Source organism: Pyrenophora tritici-repentis, chromosome 10, assembly GCF_003171515.1.
Source record: "Pyrenophora tritici-repentis strain M4 chromosome 10, whole genome shotgun sequence".
In the NCBI taxonomy this organism is placed as follows: Eukaryota; Fungi; Ascomycota; class Dothideomycetes; order Pleosporales; family Pleosporaceae; genus Pyrenophora; species Pyrenophora tritici-repentis.
The window spans coordinates 1683392-1701857 of NC_089399.1; the positions used below are offsets into that span (position 1 = coordinate 1683392).

Here is an 18466-nt window from a genome sequence, read left to right on the forward strand (position 1 = left end):
ATAGATATCGGTGACCATCGCTGCGCTGGGAGCCTGATGGGAAGGGACATGGTATGGAAAATCTTCTATTTTGTACAGAAAGCAATTCGTCATAGCTCGGTACATTCAAGCCGTCATCATCAATACAAAGTGATAATCCCAATGAACGCGAGTTATCGTTATTGCGGTTCGTGTTGAGCACAACCGTGAGCCACCCTACCTTATCTGACGGCCAGGGATCATCTTTTAACCATTTGGAAGTTGAGACGGGTCACTTGGCGAGGGGATTCATGTCGAGGATTACGATATGCGCCAAGCCACTCAATGACCCAAAGCACACTAGCGCGACGCGTCGACGCGTTCATTCCTTCCCCGGAATTGGGCGATGGCTTGAGATTGAACCACAGTACCAATTCTTCTCAGACATTTTCACATTTTACAGCAACGCAACAATGGCTCGCGGCGTCGAAGGAAATGAAATGTCAACCCCTCGCGCCTCACAGAAGAAGCAGCCCGCTTCGGCATCACAATCCGCAAAGGGCCAAAAGTCAATCCTCGGCTTCTTCCAGAAGAAGTCTACCAACTCACCCAGCCCCGCACCGTCCGATGCCACACCAACCCAGAAGACTCCAAAGCCGACAATTGCGAACAAGGCTTTTACCAAGTCGACTGCTTCCACCACTCCTGTCCCTAGTAGTGACGACCCAGATTACTCGAGTCCCATCAAACAGGAGCGGGAACTTACAGTAGGAAGGAACAAGGAAAACGGTCCGCTGATCTGTCACTCCAACATTGAGTTCGGCAACTAATCAGGTCATCAGTGTTAGCAGGCGTTGCTCCTAGTAGCCCAACACGGAAGGTACGCGAGACAGACTATCGCATACACACGCGCCTACTGACCCGCTGCCCAGGCTAGAAAATCAGTGAACTATGCCGAATCAGATGACGACGAGGATGAAGATGACGTGCTGGGACCAATTGCGAACAATGCACGAGGCCGAGCTACAAAACGCCAGAGGGTAACAATTGAGGATGACTCTGATGATGAGTTTGGCTTAGACGCGGCCACGCAGAAGGCAATGCTTGAAGAAGAGGATGAGGAAGATGACTTCATCGTCCCAGACGACTCCGAGGAGGAACTTGCTTCAAAAAAGCGCAAACGGCCATCGGCGTCCAAGGCACGCGCCAAAACCTCCCCGGCATCTTCCCCGCCTATAATTGAGGAAAAGCACGACGATGAGGATGGCGATGTTGCAATGACGAGCACATCGACAGCACAGCAATGGATATACGACCCGGAAAACCCAATGGTGTTCAAGCCCCGTGCGCCAGTGCAAGCGACCAAACGAGATCCGATCAAGAAGATCAAGGAACGACCATCGGCTTCTGAGCCCGAGACAAGACATCCATGGCTCGCTCATCAGCAGGACGCCGACCGTCATCCGATCGACCATCCCGATTACGACCCACGCACCCTCTATGTTCCCCCGCACGCCTTCGAAAAACTGTCGGCATTCGAGAAGCAGTATTGGGAGATCAAGAGCAAGTGGTGGGACACTGTCGTCTTCTTCAAGAAGGGTAAATTCTACGAGTTGTATGAGAAGGATGCTACAATCGGTCACCAGCTCTTCGATCTCAAGCTGACTGATCGGGTCAATATGAGGATGGTGGGAGTGCCAGAGGCATCTTTGGACATGTGGGCGACTCAATTTGTAGCGGCCGGCTACAAAGTTGCACGAGTTGACCAAATGGAATCGGCTCTTGGCAAAGAGATGCGCGAACGTGACGACAAGGGCAAGACTCCGAAGAAGGCAGCAGGCGGCAAGGAAAACAAGGTGATTCGGCGTGAACTAGCTACCGTGCTCACATCAGGAACACTGGTAGACACGGGCATGCTGCAGAGCGAGATGTCAACATATTGTATGGCCATCAAGGAAATTGACCGGGACAATTTGCCTGCCTTTGGTGTGGCATTCGTCGACACTGCCACAGCACAGTTCCAGCTGTGTGAGTTCACTGACGATGTCGACATGACCAAGTTTGAAACCCTCATTGCGCAAATGAGACCAGGCGAGTTGTTACTGGAGAAGTCTTGCGTCTCTGCCAAAGTCCTGCGTATACTCAAAAACAACACGCCGCCAACAACCATTTGGAACTGGCTGAAGCCTAACAAGGAGTTCTGGCCTGCTGATATAGCGATCCGGGAGCTTGAGGTGAACAATTACTTCGAGTCGCCCACAGAGGACAATATTGAGGCGTGGCCGGCAGTTTTGCGTGAAGCGCGAGAGCAAGAGCTAGTAATGTCTGCGTTTGGTGCCCTTCTACAGTACTTGCGCACGCTGATGATTGAGCGCGATCTCGTTACACTTGGCAACTTCCAGTGGTACGATCCGATACGTAAAGCTACCAGCCTGGTGCTCGATGGTCAAAGCCTGATCAACCTGGAAATCTTTGCCAACACTTTTGATGGGTCGGCTGAGGGCACTTTGTTTGCCATGCTTAATCGTTGCATTACGCCATTTGGCAAACGTCTTCTTCGCCAGTGGGTATGTCATCCTCTCGCAGATGCAGCAAAGATCAATGCCCGCCTGGATGCAGTGGACGCACTGAATGCCGACTCTTCCATCATGGATAACTTCAGCTCGTCGCTCAGCAAGCTACCGGACCTTGAGCGCCTCATTTCGCGTGTACATGCGGGCCGATGCAGAGCTCAGGACTTTCTCAAAGTACTAGAAGGCTTCGAGCAGATTGAGTACACCATCAGTCTATTGAAGCAATTTGGCGACGGAGAAGGTGTCATCGGGCAACTTATCTCGTCGATGCCCGACCTTGGTACGTCGCTGGCCAAGTGGACCTCAGCCTTTGATCGTAACATTGCGCGAAAGGAAGGTCTATTGATCCCCGAGCCTGGCATCGAGGAGGACTTTGATAACAGTCAAGAACGAGTCGAGGCATGTAAGGCTGATCTGGACGTGCTGTTGAAGAAGGCACGAAAGGAGCTTGGCTCAAATGCTGTCCAGTACAATGACATAGGCAAGGAGATTTACCAACTCGAGGTACCCAAGAAAGTCAAGGTTCCCAACAGCTGGGATCAAATGTCGGCTACTGCCAAGGTCACACGATACTACAGTCCTGAGCTACGAAAGCTTGTGCGAGCACTACAAGAAGCGCAGGAGACACATGGACAGATCACACGAGAGGTTGCTACTCGCTTCTGTCAGCGCTTTGACGAGGATTACAAGGTCTGGCTGGCGGCTGTCAAGATCATTGCTCAGCTTGATTGCTTGATTAGTCTTGCAAAGGCCTCCGCTTCGCTAGGGGAGCCAAGCTGCCGTCCAGTATTTGAGGAGGGCAAGCGTACCGTCGTCGAGTTCGAGGAGCTACGTCATCCGTGTATGCTCAATACCGTCGCTGACTTTATCCCCAATGATATCCGACTCGGCGGAGACGGTGCAAACATCAGCCTTTTGACTGGTGCCAACGCAGCCGGTAAATCAACAATCCTGCGTATGACATGCATAGCAGTCATTCTCGCACAAGTGGGTTGCTACCTGCCCTGCACGTCAGCGCGACTGACACCCGTCGACCGTATCATGTCGCGTCTGGGAGCGAATGACAACATCTTCGCCGCCCAATCCACCTTCTTCGTCGAGCTCTCGGAGACGCAGAAGATTCTCTCGGAAGCCACACCCCGTTCGCTCGTGATTCTTGACGAGCTCGGCCGCGGAACATCGTCTTACGATGGTGTAGCCGTCGCACAGGCCGTGCTCCACGACATCAGCACACGTGTAGGCTGCGTCGGCTTCTTTGCAACACACTACCGGTCGCTCGCCAAGGAATTCGAGTTCCACCCGGAGGTGCAGAACAAGCGGATGCGTATTCACGTTGATGACGATTCAAAGTCCATCACCTTCCTCTACAAGCTCGAGGAGGGCGTGGCAGAGGGCAGCTTCGGTATGCACTGTGCGGCCATGTGCGGAATCCCGAAGAAGGTGATTGAGAATGCAGAGAAGGCAGCGAGGGAGTGGGAGCACACGAGTCGTCTGGGCGAGAGAATGGAGGTCAACAAGGATGAGGGGGGGGTGTATGTGCCGCTGGGACTGCAGAGTGATGTTGCGTGGGCTCTGAGAGAAGGATTAGATGGTGTGGGAGAAAGGGCGCTGGATGTGCTACGTGAGGCTATCGCTGCACTCTGAGGTTGAAGAGGTGGAGGAAGATGAAATGGAGGTGTAAAATATGGCGGCGTTTCACAGGTCGGGGGTGTATACTGGTATTCATTTATAGTAGCTGAGGCTCTAATCGTGCTGCGTTGTAAGAATTAGCGTAGCGTTATATCTCATTAGTATTCTCAAATGTATGGTCACTTGACGAGGAACTTGAAGAAGAACTCGAAGTGAAACCCGTGTCCATGATTGACAAACTAAACCGTGAGATGATGTGATCTCACATCCTATCCTTGAAGAAGGAAGAACGCAAGTAAGAAGAAAGAAGTACTAAAGCCCCCAATGCAAACGCAATGAACCCTCTCTCGTCCTCTTCCCTGTGAGGAAAAAAGCATCTTAACCCCCCATAATAGCACGCAAAACTCCCTAAATCCCACGGTTGTGAAGAGTATTAATCCCCAAATCGACTTTTGTCCCCCAACTCCACTGGGCACACTCGGCCTCTCTCAGACCCAGGCGTACTTCTCAATCCCATCGAGGAAACCACCATTGCCACCAGGCGAACGAACAGCAGCAGAGCGCGAGCCCGAACCACCATCCAAAGCACACAAGCCAAACTCCTCGAAATCCATCTCTGGCTCACGCTTGATCTCACGCTTGACGCGTGCAACACGGAAGTCCTCGTCATCGTCCTCCACATCGTCGTCGTCGAGCTGGACTTGCTTGGACTTCTTGGCAGAGGGCGGAGTGCTGGCGGACAGCATGCTGCGTTTCCTAGGCGTAGTTGACGGTGTGGCTTTGGCGCGAGAACCGTTCTTAGGCGGAGCAGGACCAGCGGAGGAGAGGGAGTCGCCGACGAGCCTGATCTTCTGCTTGATCTTGCCGAAGGTGACGCTCGCGCTGCCGGGGGTGTAGCCCGTGAGGGAGGCCAGCTTGTTCATGTCCACCTAATGGGTGGGGGTTAGTGGAGATGTTGATGATGGGAGTGGGGTATGTGGAATACGTGGTGGGCGTGGGATGGGGAGGCGGTGATGTATAGCAGTGTGTAACTTGCTACAGTGCACGATGAGTGCGAGACGTACCTTGGGTTGAGTCTCCATGCATTTCCAGGCCAGTGCGAGGACCTCCATCTCGCGGGGGGTGAATGTGATGACGTTGTTGGACATGGTGGCGATGTTGTGTTGGGGTGGGATGTGGTTAGGTGTTTGTCTGATGTGTGACTGTTGTTGGAGGTTGAAAGAGAATTGGATGAAGAGTGTGAGTTGGAGGAGTTGGAAGAGGAGAGGGACGGATACCAGACTTATATGGTAGGCTACACGCAACCACTTGACCTCATAATCAGCGGTGAAGTTGCGCGTTTGAGGCAATTTCCGAGTCTGGTGAGAGAGGATATGGCAACACTAAGAGCAGAAAGCTGAGCACTTTACCCCGCATTTTCACAGCAAGTGGGAGCCTGTAGTGAGACATTGCGCAGTGGTGAGAGTGAGTGATGTGTGTAAGCTCAATTGGGATTCGATATCTTTAATATTTCGACGCGGTAGACAGACAAGTGTGGACGCATCAGGTCCACACTACGAGCTTTAACACACTTTGTGAACAGAGTTAAGATACATGAATGGGTATGTGATGTTTATAATTTCCATCAACGTCAACATCAAGATGATTTTCATTCATATCCGACGTACCTCCTTCCCTTGCAATTCCGGCCTTTCGACGTCCAGCTCGTCCCTCAATGCCGCGTACAATGAGTCTCCTAGAATAATCGACATGCCCAGACTCCAGACCAGTGTAATTGCATAGAAGAAATTGGCATTGCCAGATCCAGCGTAAACCCACAAGTGATAAAAGGCAGGACCTAGGAACGATGTGTATAGAATGCTCGCCGATGCCAAGAAGGTATAACGCATCACTAATATCGTTTAGCACAGGAAGTTGGGACAGAGGTGTCGTATACTTACGAGGAAACAGATGCCGGAACATGGGCACCAAAGAAAGGTACAGAGCAGCATCTGCTATGCTGGGGTAGGGCGTAAAGATGGCAAAAACGCCAGTCAATGCGCAAGCGACGAATAAGGGCTGCTTGTGAAGACGAATGGTAAGACCTGGCATGTACGAGGCGGCGTGTAACCAGAACACGCCTAGGAAGAACTCGCGGAACGAGTCAAACATCTCAATGAAAAAGTACCACCAGAGACCCACATTGGGCGTAAGATCTGGCATTAGGAGACGCACACCGTACGTGGCTCCTAGGAAGTCCCATGAGCCAGTCAAGAATGCCGAGCCAGCCAAAAGGGCGCCAATTGCGACTACGAAGCCAAGTGTATGGGTGACAACAAACGAGGTCGTATTCGGAGTGGACTTGTTCTTGAGCGCCTTTGCATCATACAACAAGACCATCAAGGGAGGAAAGAGGAGGATTGGGTGCATGGCAAAGTACGAGGCGAAGGCTGTGGCAAAGATGAAAGTGAAGCTGGCTCCCTGTGATGCCTTGGCCATGGCTGTGAGGATGAAGAGGTTTGTCAGAGAGGACGTGGAGCGGGCGATGCATGTCAGGACGGTGAATGGACTGAACAGGAAGCTAGAGGCAGGTCAGCGCATGCTCTTTAAAGCCAAATTCGACACCTACCCAGCGGTGATGGCCATGCTACTCCATCGCAAGTCTTTCCGGGGAGAAGCGAACAGGCGCGTCACCGAGGAGAAGCCACTCTCTGCGACCTGATACAAGGCATTCGCGCTCAGCAAGTCTACAATGGTGTAGAGGATATTTGTCGCAAGCGGGGCGCGGGAGGGGTTTGGCAGGAGGGAGAAAAGAGGCAGTAGGAGAGGGGCCTGGTGGAAAACGCCGCCGTCATATGGAGAGACATTGTGGGTATGAAGAAAGACGCCCTCTTGCACTGGTATCGATTAGTACATATGCACACCATGGACTGCTTTCACCTACACCTCTTGAAGCTTGTGACGGGTGTGGACACCTCGACGCGGCCGGCGAGGAGGTCTGGAAGAGCGGGAAAGACGGTGAATAGAAGCAACCTGACTGCCGCAGCCGCCCCGAAGAGCAGCATCTTTTGCTGCGTATCAATGGCCATGTTTGCGCGCAGCTACCGGACCAATGGCTCCATTACACTTGACGTGGTCGCAGTTCGTGATGGTGTTCTGGCAAGATGCATCACAGTGGACCCTTGTCACGCTACTGCAACATCCTTGTCCGCTAGTTCCGCCGCATCTCGAACTTTTTTGCCAACGCCAAAAGTTCGCCCAGCTGCACCGACAGAACCGTGAATCTGTACAACATACGCAATGGCTGGTCGCAGTAAAAAGAAGGGTATTTGTTTTCTCTAAGCATCATTAATGCATATACTAACACCTACACAGGCACCTCTGGTGCCGCCAAAAATTACATTACCCGCACGCGCGCTGTGAAGAAGCTTCAGATATCGCTCCCAGACTTCCGCCGATTATGCATCTTCAAGGGAATCTACCCCCGTGAGCCGCGCAACAAGAAGAAGGTTTCCAAGGGCTCCACTGCCGCTACAACCTTTTACTACACAAAGGACATTCAGTACCTGCTCCATGAGCCGCTACTGGCAAAGTTCCGCGAGCACAAGGCCGTCGCAAAGAAGATTGGTCGCGCCCTCGGTCGCGGCGAATCTGGTGATGCCTCGCGCCTTGAGAAGAACCTCATGCCCAAGGTCAAGCTTGATCACATCATCAAGGAGCGCTACCCTACCTTTGTTGACGCTCTGCGCGATCTCGACGATGCCCTCTCCATGCTGTTCCTCTTCGCCAACCTTCCCTCGAGCGACCACATCCCCGCAAAGACCATCGCCCTCTGCCAGCGATTGACGCGCGAGTTCGAACACTACGTCATCACTTCCCATTCCCTCCGCAAGTCTTTCCTCTCCATCAAGGGTATCTACTACCAGGCCACCATTCAAGGCCAGGACATCCTTTGGCTGGTGCCATATAGGTTCGTGCAGCGAACAGGCGGCGACATTGATTTCAGGATCATGGGCACATTTGTCGAGTTCTACACTACTCTTCTTGGCTTCGTCAACTACCGCCTCTACACTTCAATTGGCCTAGTATACCCTCCCAAGTTCAACGCAAGGAGCGACGAGCAAGGTGGTGAGCTGGCTGCGTTCCAGCTCGAGGGCAAAGCTACCGCGACAAACGGCGCATCGAATGGCCACGCTGAGGATGCTGAGATCAACCCCGAGGCACAGGCCATTGCAGACAGGATTGGAGCTATGCCCGATGTTGAGGAAGAGGAAGCGACCACAGCGGTAGCCAAGACTGGTGCCGAAGACGATGAGGAGGAGGCCAATGAGGAGATTGACAAGTTCGAGCCCACTGCACCCGACGCCGACATCCTACCTCAGCCCCAAGCAAGCAGCGCCGAGGTTGCCTCTTTGTTCGCACCCTTCACCTTTTACCTGTCGCGAGAGACACCCAGAGGCTCGCTTGAGTTTATACTCAAGGCTTTCGGCTGCAAGAGAGTGGGTTGGGATGGCGTTTTAGGTGACGGTGCCTTTACGACAAACGAATCCGACCCCGCCATTACACATCAAATTGTTGATCGACCAGCCCTGTCCAATGGTGCACCGGCTTCCAACGTTCAGGAGACTGAAAATGGTGGAGCTGCTGCTCCCAAGGCTCAATGGCCCTACTCCATGATGCCTGGTCGCACCTATGTCCAGCCTCAGTGGGTCTGGGATAGCATCAACCAGGGCAAGCTTTTGCGAGCAGACCACTACTCTCCCGGCGCCGATTTGCCGCCACACTTGAGCCCATGGGTTAAGCCCAAGAAGGGCGAATACGACCCTAACCTGCCCCTCGCAGCCCAACAGCCAGAGGGTGAGGCCGAGGCATTTGAAGATGAAGGCGATGAGGAGACAGCATTCGATGTTGACGGAGATGAGGATATGGAGGCCATCGTTGACCGCGAAGGCTCTGTTGAAGTTGGCGAGGGAATGGATGTCGCTGACGATTCCGAAGACGACAGCGACGATGATGAGTCGGATGAGGAAGATGGACCCGCTGGTGATGAGGACGATCTCGACTCTGATGCCGAATCCGACATCTCAGAAGGAGAAGCTGCTCGTCTCCAACATCAACGCGAACTTGAGGCTGAAGCTACCGGCAAGAAGCTTGAGGTCAAGAAGCCGACCAGGAAAGAGGAGAACGCGACCATTCGCAAGAAGGCCGAAAAGAAGAAGCGCGCAGAAGAGGAGGAGCGTGAGAGGCAAAAGATGATGTTGTCCAACAAGAAGCGCAAGCTACTCAAGCGTATTGAATACGGCGAGAACAAGCGCGACAACGAGTCTGAGAATCTGCGAAGGAAGCGCGCGAGGGTGGAAAAGGCAAAAGCCGCTGCTGAAGCTGTCTAATGCCCGCAAACGTACAGATGCACCAAAAGCTGGGTTGATTGGCGTTTGCCGGTGTTTAGGGCGCTTGACATGTTCAGAAACGATAAATGTAGTTATTTGATACCTATGTAACGGCTATAGCCCATGGCCGTTATAGTCATTGTCCATGACCCTTCGTCGCTTGTGCGTGGCGTGACTACCCATCCTATGTGTGCACGGACCATGGGAGTCAGATGCGTGGCGCAGACTCAGCCCTTTTGAACAGTCAACGGATGAGTCAAGTGACAGATATAGCAGATACACTTATAAACTCGGCTATTTACGTCTTGAATTTTGCTTTTCATCACGTTCACCCATCTACACCTTCTCAAGCAAACGCAATGTCATCTTCTTAGTCTACAATTTCTTTCCACGGTTCCCTTGGAGCCATGACCAATTTTCAACCAACAACCCGCCTCTGGGCCACCCAGGGCTCGAAATTTCAACATGATATATATAGTCAAAACCAGGGGAGCAAACATATGCCGTACCAAGGGCTTACGCACACATCTCCATGTATGAAATTCTACTCTGTACATGATCGAAAAGATCGAAGAAATAGGAGCGCAACGAAGTACGCAAAATCCTAACGATTGTAAGATCAGAACATAATAGGAAATCGACGCTCAATCGGATAGCAATATCCTCAACGAAACAAACAGATTGTTCCATCGTGGACGTTTCCTAAAAGCGCAAGCTGCCGAGCTGCTGCCGAAAAGGGACCACTTTGAAAAACTTCCGTTCCCCGGAAAGCAAATTTTCTAGAGCTTCGATTCCCTACTATCTTGGTTGGAAAATAAGGTATAGCTACTTTCCTACAAAGAGACCATGGAGGTAATACTAACAATGCATGAGCTTGTTGGTCTTGGTGGCTTTACACTTGGGGTAGCGAATAGTCGTATCACGTGATTAGATCCGCATTCACCACAAGACGTCTTGGCAAAACCGCTATTGTATTAATCGACCTGACAATAGACCCGCTGAACATCGCTTGTGGTCACCCACTACGAACTTGGACTAAGTATATCCTATACCTCCGACCTCTGAACTCCTCAACATCAGTACTACCAGCTCCACATACGCATACAACGACGTCTCAAAGCCAGTAAAGGGATTTACCAGCATCCTCCTAAGTACCTAAAAAAAACCCCAGTGCCCTCCAACCACCCATATCCAGCCCCCCATACTCGCTCAAAGACACCAACCACAGCCACCGAAATGTCCAAACCCACATACCTCCTCTTCCCCAACCTACCCCCAGAACTCCGACAAGAAATATACACCTACCTCTCCACCCCCGACAACACCTCTACCCCCGCCCAAACCACCAGCCTCCCCCTGGTCCTCAAAACCTACACCTGCAAACACACCACCATCCAAATCCTCCCCGTCCACCACGGATCCGCCGGCCTCCTCTCCTTGCCCCATGATATCTTCCCCGAAGCAGCCGAATACCGCACTTGGCTCCTCTCCAACGCCGTCGAGCTGTGCATCGGTGTGCAATTCACCGGCCGCGTGAATTCCTTTGTGCAAGCAGATTGGGACAGGAAAGTGGAGACGCATCTTAATAAGCTGGTGAAGCAGCATGCTTGGCTAAGGAAAGTGAGTAGGTATGATGTTAAGGTCTATTGGATGCCGAAAGATGGGCCGTTGAAGAGTAAGAAGGGGAAGAGGGTTGCGGGACGGATTCCGAATGCGATGGTTGAGAGTCTGACTAAGATGATGGATGAAGGGGTTAAGAGGAGGAAAGGGGAGGTGAGGGTTGCGTTGGTTACGGGTGTTGTTTTCGTCTTTGTTAGTGTGGCTCAGTCGGTGAGATTTGGGTTGGATGTTTTTCTGGCCCGCGGGAATGGAGGGGCTGGGTTCAAGAGAGTGGTGAAGGAGGTTCATAATCCGCGCGTGGGCGCTCATGTTACAGACTCGTCGTTTCTGGTATCAAAGGAAAAGGAGTTTGTCGAGTGGGTGGACGGGACATGGGACCAGCTGGTGATGCGGAAGACCTATGTGGATGGAGACGAGGGCGAGGCTGTCGTTACGTATGGCCAGAAGCAACCGGGGTATTCGTTCACTCATACGCTGATGGAATGTATGGGGCAGGACTGAAGGGCATGGATGGTGTGGTACAATATGCCCACGTTCCAGAGACAATCAATTCCTACATACTTCTATGGGTTGCATGGCAGAACTGTTCCCATACAGGTATTTCTTTCCACAATCAGCATCGCCCTACCGTAATTACCCCTAAAAACGACTCACCAACACCCAATTTCAACCCCTAACCCCCCAACATCCCCCCAACATCCCCCCCAACATCCAACGTGGGAATCACGCCCAAGCCCCCACCAAACTCATCAAAAAAGCACCCCAAAAGACCAAAAAACAAGCCCCCACCCTCCTCCGTCCCCTAAGAACCTTCCAACTCTCGTCGCTCAAGAAATCCTCACTCAACAATTCCACAAGGGACGCATACACCAAGAAGCCCGCAGACACCGCATTCATGATACCCACAACCAAGAGCCCAACCTCCGAGTCGGGCGAGTACAAAGTATGTGTCGCGATACCAATCGCCATGCCACCGGGCGTGGTACAGCCATATGCAAGGGCCATGAGCCACGGCTGTGCAGCACGTGGTTTCCAATCAATATCCGCGATACGCACGCCAAGAGCGAGGCCCTCGAATGTCTGGTGGAAGACGATTGCGATGAGGAGGACTGTAAAGTCGCTGCCTACGGAAACGGCGAGGGACATGCCGATGAAGATGCTGTGGAAGAGGATGCCCATTTCGAGGAGAAAGACTTGCATGACTGCTTTGCGGTGGAGTTGGTCCGGTGTGAGGACGTGGGTGTGCTCGCCGGACTCCTGGTCGTGCTTCACGGTTGAATCGTTGCGGGCCTCCTTGCTGGCTTCGTTGCGGAGGTGGATTGCATTGGCGTTTTGACCATCTTCGTGGTAGCGCGAGAGTGTTCTACTGATGCTGCCGACTCGGCCACGGAGAGCGCCTAGATCGCGGACTCGCAGACTGTTGTCTGAGTATTGTCTCTGCAATTCTGCGTGCGGTGCGGCTGGTGGATCAATCTCTATTTTAGGCTCTTCTGCACGTCGCGACACGGCGGTTACTCCTTCGTTTCCACCGCAGACGTGCTGGGCAGGAGAGAAGACCATCTCGATTAATGTGACGAAGAAGACACTAGCTAGCATGATGGCACCGGGCATAGCCTGGTAGTCTGTAGTCCAGAAACTCGAGAGACATGGATCGTTCAGGGAAATGAAAGCTGTGGGAAGTAAATGGACAAATGCAGTTGCGACTAGGACGCCGGTACCAAAATGCTTGGCGCCGAACAGAAAAGATGGTGGAATGCGTAGACGTGGAAATCGGAGAACGAGCATTGGAAAAGCACAGCCGGTGCCCGACACAAACAGGATGATGAAGAGGCCAGCGACATGGAGGCCCAAGTTGTAGTCTGGTTGCGCTTTGCCATTTTCGCAAGTGCTTCGTTTAGGAAGTCGCTGGTATGATGTGTCTGTGAATGTTCATCAACACGCGCCCATACGTAGCATTTGCAAGACTTTCAACTTACCTCGATCAACAACGAATTTGGGCGCAGATAATTTGCCATTAGCGTAAGAAACAAGAATCGAAGTACAAAGTACAGAGAAAAGCCACTTTGCCCAGCTGAAAGCACTAGCGGTGAGCCCAGCTTGGTGCTCGCTCACGTGCGCGGTTGTTCGGGTGCAGGGTCCTGCAAAAAGAAACCGTTAGCATACCAATCCAAATGTATCTGCTTTGTTGAATGCAACTTACCTGTTAGGGACCTTTTGACACCCTCCCCCATCGTGACCGATTTTTTCTTTTCCGTATCTTGGCCATTGAAGTCATCCAGCTCGCCGCGTCTGAGATTCTGCTTACTGCACAGTCGATCTGCTTCTCCCAGCTCCCTTGCATTGGCGATACCATTGAGATCTGCGCAAGTCGTAAGGTCAGCGGCCCAGCGTGGTGGGTTCTGGTTCCATCCGGGGTGCCAAAGGACGTCATCATCGGTTCTAGAAGGACAGTTCATGGTGGAACTAGCACTGCTCGGCTGTCAAAGGGATAAAGGGGAAGTCACGGCGTCGAGTAGGTTGGAAGCTGTTTCACAGGTCAAGCACAGAGGATGAACGAGGTTGGAAGGATGGCGCGGAGACGGATGATGATGGAAAGGATGTCGGGGTATATGACATCTAAGAAAGGTAGTGGTGACCGGCTAGCGGCTCTTCCGCTGCGTTGTTACCCAATTAGAGGATGTCGCCGAGTGCCAAGACAACCGAGTCTGGAGGACGCCACGCGAGAACAAACGTGATGATTTGCGCGGCAGCTGGTATTCGCGATATAGATCAATCTGCTTGGCTCGAAGACGTCCGATAACTTCAAGTTACTGTTTGATTGTTGAATGTCTGACTGTTCGATACTCCATGTCAGTGCTACGCTTGCTTGATAACTCCAGATGTTCATCTAGCAACCCTATATGGTACTCATGTGGAGTTGAACCGTAGTCAGCCACAAGCCACAGCAATTTAAAGTCATCGAAGATCATCGGATCGACTGATTTCATCTACATCGCGATTACTAGCTGGTGCGTAAACCAACCCGGATGGCTCCGGAGGTCTTGTAATACGCGAGAACAACCGGAAGGGCTGACGCACGAGACAAGACTATGTGCTGTTGATGAGGCTTGCTCAATGTACTTTAGAATCTGTTGTGCAATTTCCGGTTCGATCCTTGCACCGTATTGCGGTGTTGACACTCAGGTCCGGATATTCCGGCTTCTGTTCAGTACGTAATGACGTGCGGTTGGTGGAGCCTGGAATGTCGAGCCCGATTTTTCCCGTAGATGAACGCTTTTGAATACCAAGATGGCTATGCCGAGGAGCTTGGGTAGGCTGCAGAACGTCGTATGCTCAGTAAGTGATTCGATGTCTCAGGTCTATGCAGTCGAGTTTGTAAGCTATACTATAAGCACATTGCTGCGGTACCTCCATAACGAAACTTTCCTCGATAAAAGTCGCAATAGCATGCTTTTTTACGTAGTCATCTCTTGCTCGACAGATGTAGCCATAGATCTAATTTTGCATTGGTCGCCTTGAAAAGGTTAGCGCATGTTGAAGCGCTTTCACTACATTGCTATCCGTGGGTATCAATTTTTACTGCGTGGCCTGCGTCTCTAGAACTTCGAGCGCACCCCCAACGAGGTGCAAGCTTCCAGTGACCAACACCATGACTTCTGTCTCGTGACCAGCATCTTTCGCATAGTCTCGGGCCACGCCTCTTGCGGTTCCGATTGCCTCTTCGATTGTACGCAGCACGTGGACTTCTGCTGTACTGTCAATCTCCGTCCATGTCTTGGCAAGCGCCTTCTGCACTGCCAAAGTATCTACATCTTGTTGATTCGTATTGATGGATACAAGATCAGGCTTGTAACCCTCGCTGAATGTCTGATTTGTTGTGAAGATGACATGTGTGAAGGGTGATTGCGGCCCGGACGTTACACCGGCTTGCAAAGCTGCATACAGGCCCTTGGCGAGTGCGCCTGCGTCTCTGGTCTGCTGGTTGAAGATCAAGATGCGGGGAACCTTGGACTGCGACGTTGCGGCAGTTGCCATCTGCTCAGCAAACCACTGGCCAGTGACCTCTATGCTTTCCATGGTATGACCGCCGTCGATGTGCCATGCAACATTCGTTTCACGTCGAATTTCGCACCTACCAGCCCAGCGGACCTGCTCAAGTCCGCGGACGAACTCCGATGGAAGCCTGATATGTGGAACCGCAGTCGGATCCGGTACGGTGGAATGACCGAGTGCGCGGAGATGCGCCGCTGCTGCTGCAATGGCTACAGAGGCGTTGATCTTTTGGAAGACTGCACCCAGCCCCAACTTGACCTCGTTGTTGGCCAAAGCAGGATGTATGTCGATGGTGTGCAGAGTTGTGCCTTTCTCAGCAGCCCTCTCTCGTAGAACCGCCATAGCCTCGTCCTTTTGCGGCGCTGTAAAGGCGACGCTACCTTTCTTGAAGATTCCCGCCTTGTGCCAGGCAATTTCAGGAAGCGTGGTGCCCAGCATGGCTGTGTGATCTATTCCCAAACTCGTGACGGCGGTAACAGTAGGCTTGGTCAAGATATTGGTGCTATCATACTCGCCGCCAATTCCGCACTCGATGACTGCACTGTCTACACCCTCTTTCAGATATGCGTGCAGGGCCATGAGCGTCAAGTAGCGGAAGTAGACGGGCTTTGTGGGAACGTCTCCTGGCGCGTCCTCAGCCTTGGATGCTGCCTCTAGCCGGTCCCATACCTCGAAGAAGTACTTTGCAAAATCTGACTCTGATATGGGCTCATTGTTGATCTGGATGCGCTCACGAACAGATCGCAGGTGCGGCGAGGTATACAGTCCGATCTTCGAGGGGGGCGTTTGGGCGTCGGCTGAGGATGCGTATTGCGACAAGATTGAAGATATGAAAGCACTCGTGGAGCCCTTTCCCTTGGTTCCCGCAATGTGAATTGGCTTCAGACGATCGAACTCAGAGGGCTACAGCATTTGATTAGTTGTGACGGCCAGGTGGGCTTGGCGGACGCCGCACACCTCATATCCAAGCTTGCGACACCACTCGAGCATCTCTGGTATCGCCTGCTTGTTCATGCCTCGGCCAGACTTGCGGATGGCGTCGACAATGGAAAAGTTGGACTGCAGCGTGTTCAAGGCCGCGACGGCAGCCTACCTCCATCAGCGCCGTGTCTACTCACCATGCATGTAACAACTCGGACATACCGCATAGTCACCTTTCTCCATGCTAGCGGTGCTGTAGTTACAGCGAGTGATTAGCGCACGGCGCAAGAAGCACAAGCGTCGAGAAGCTACCAACATGAGGGCATATGGGCATCTTACAGATACTCACGAGATTGCCTGCATGTTTTTGTTTGCGATCGCGGCCCCTCAACCGCCGATGACGCTCCGTCTCACGCTTGGACCTCCTTCATCGCCGCTGCCTCCATCCTCCCTCGCTCACCAGCTTCACTCCGCGCGTTCAAAGAACATGTTCGGCGCCCGTCTGTCCGCAGGTGACCGACGAAACCCCCTCCACCCACTGGACGCGTATCACTCCTACTGTCCGTTTTGGGCCTAGGCCAAACGCATTGCGTTTGGACACGTCGGAGCACGCAACTCATCATGGAACAGGTGCCATAAGGCATCCAAAATTGCCGCGTTCCAGAAGGGAAGGCATGTCTCAAGCGCCTGGGGAACTTCGCTTTGCATTGTATCATACAAATTCGGCCAAACAACGCATGATAGAACATATCTCCACACAAGACGCACACCACAACCAACGCCTACTGCCAAGCATCTTCTCTCCACCATCTCCAGCCATCGCCCCTCTTTACTAATGGTGAAATGCCTGATCAAGGCTAAGGGAGTGCAAGCACGAGTCTCACGAACAGAGCTTTTGATACACAGACCAAGATGCTAAGAGAACAGAGTACACACCTTAACCCGCTGATACACAGAATACGTTACCAACCCACCGCAAGCCTCAATCGGTCGAGACATGCATGATCCTATGCACTGAGTGGGCAGTCCGATCGTCAGCCCCGAAAGATCTTGAGCGCATTCTTAAAACGATCAGTCGTCTGGTAGGCAAGCTGGCGCAAAACAACACCTACGGCATGATTCGCCTTTAGTGGCTGCGATGGCATTACCTCTATTAACACTGGTACAGTAAGTCATGCATTTCTGTGCTGTCACGGACCGGCCGTTGAACCCAAGAAACGCCAATGTGATAGTACCGCTGCTCGGAGTTACAGTCAGCAAAATGTTCGGTACAAGTTAGTAATCCATAGCTATACTATACGTACATATAGCACCCGGCATAACCAAAACCATCCGGAAGACCTTCTGGAAGCTGACTTGCATCCTTAGGAAGTGTTATATACACCGACATGCGGTTCACACCTCCACAGGCTTCGCCCAGTGCGCCAGTACGTTCGTAGTTGCAATCCGAACCACTAACACTTTGCGTTGGTATGGAGAGGAGGTCACTGCCACAAACTGGGAACTCACTAGAGCTGAGCCGAAACTTCGGTCAAAGGTAAGAAGCAGACGTACAGCATTGATCGGAAAGCTCTGTTCCCGCGTATTCGTATCCGTTCTCGGTGCAATACTGAGCACAGCTCGCACCACCGTTACCGGCATTCGCAAATCTCGCCGGGCCGTTCAGAACACGCGTTCCGTCATCTAGATCCCTGAAACGATTTGTTATCTTTCTATATATCAGATGGAACGAGGATTGGAGAGAACAGTGAAAAGTTTTGCTCAGCCTTCCTGATCCATATGTCCAGCACCCATAGTAGTACCAGCCTTTGGGAAGCGTTCCACTAGCGGCTGGTGTAAGATCAAGAGGTGCACGGGTCGCAAGAGTGCCAAAGTCACGAGGTTCAAGGCGTTCAGTAAGTAAACGTCGGCGCACACGGCGAATGGGAACATTGAGGCTAAAAGACCACGAATAATTCGTCCCATCTTGGATAAACTGTTGCTGCTACGATCTCACAAGCCACCTTGTGCGCAAACTCCTTTATGTCATCTGTCCTTCCATGATTTGTGGAATGTGAAATCCACATAGTTCAGTGGGTGTGGGTACGCGGTCAGCGTGGGCCAACACCAACCAACATCGATTGCGATAACAACAGGCTCACTTTCAGTATGATCGCCATCATCATCCATGACATCAATCAACACCCTCATATTCTTAACAGGAAACACGCCGTTGCAGCGATGCGAAAACTTTGTTCCTGACGATCATAGTCCATTCGCCCATGTCATACCTGACGAGGCCAAGTGCGGGCATACGCTGGGAACGACAGCTTGGCAGCGAACATTAACACCACCAGCTAGGTG

At 52.2% G+C, this 18466-nt stretch overlaps 6 protein-coding genes across 6 annotated transcripts; 3 read left to right on the forward strand and 3 right to left on the reverse strand.

Moving 5' to 3' along the window:
* Window positions 1-431: 431 nt before the first annotated feature.
* PtrM4_044840 (MutS, Mismatch repair ATPase (MutS family)) lies at window positions 432-4175 on the forward strand (the record flags this gene model as incomplete). Its single annotated transcript, XM_066104546.1, has 3 exons — window positions 432-747; window positions 801-838; window positions 891-4175. The coding sequence occupies 3 exons, from the start codon at window positions 432-434 to the stop codon at window positions 4173-4175; spliced, it is 3639 nt and encodes a 1212-aa protein (XP_065959110.1).
* Window positions 4176-4648: 473 nt separating this feature from the next.
* Window positions 4649-7228, reverse strand: PtrM4_044850 (ArnT, 4-amino-4-deoxy-L-arabinose transferase and related glycosyltransferase PMT family; the record flags this gene model as incomplete). The annotated part of the gene is made up of 7 exons (XM_001937216.2): window positions 4649-4798; window positions 4862-5089; window positions 5225-5473; window positions 5828-6051; window positions 6101-6720; window positions 6769-7036; window positions 7084-7228. The coding sequence occupies 7 exons, from the start codon at window positions 7226-7228 to the stop codon at window positions 4649-4651; spliced, it is 1884 nt and encodes a 627-aa protein (XP_001937251.2).
* A 211-nt stretch (window positions 7229-7439) lies between these two features.
* Window positions 7440-9529, forward strand: PtrM4_044860 (NOP7, Protein required for biogenesis 60S ribosomal subunit; the record flags this gene model as incomplete). Its single annotated transcript, XM_001937217.2, has 2 exons — window positions 7440-7464; window positions 7515-9529. 2 exons carry the CDS (start codon window positions 7440-7442, stop codon window positions 9527-9529), a joined length of 2040 nt encoding a protein of 679 aa, XP_001937252.2.
* Window positions 9530-10765: 1236 nt separating this feature from the next.
* On the forward strand, window positions 10766-11650 carry PtrM4_044870 (FAP multi-domain protein; the record flags this gene model as incomplete). The annotated part of the gene is made up of 1 exon (XM_001937218.2): window positions 10766-11650. One exon carries the CDS (start codon window positions 10766-10768, stop codon window positions 11648-11650), a length of 885 nt encoding a protein of 294 aa, XP_001937253.1.
* Window positions 11651-11815: 165 nt separating this feature from the next.
* Window positions 11816-13605, reverse strand: PtrM4_044880 (divalent heavy-metal cations transporter; the record flags this gene model as incomplete). The annotated part of the gene is made up of 4 exons (XM_001937219.2): window positions 11816-11822; window positions 12018-13068; window positions 13126-13287; window positions 13350-13605. 4 exons carry the CDS (start codon window positions 13603-13605, stop codon window positions 11816-11818), a joined length of 1476 nt encoding a protein of 491 aa, XP_001937254.2.
* Window positions 13606-14725: 1120 nt separating this feature from the next.
* Window positions 14726-16366, reverse strand: PtrM4_044890 (FolC, Folylpolyglutamate synthase; the record flags this gene model as incomplete). The annotated part of the gene is made up of 3 exons (XM_001937220.2): window positions 14726-16105; window positions 16160-16291; window positions 16346-16366. 3 exons carry the CDS (start codon window positions 16364-16366, stop codon window positions 14726-14728), a joined length of 1533 nt encoding a protein of 510 aa, XP_001937255.1.
* Between the last annotated feature and the right edge of the window lie 2100 nt (window positions 16367-18466).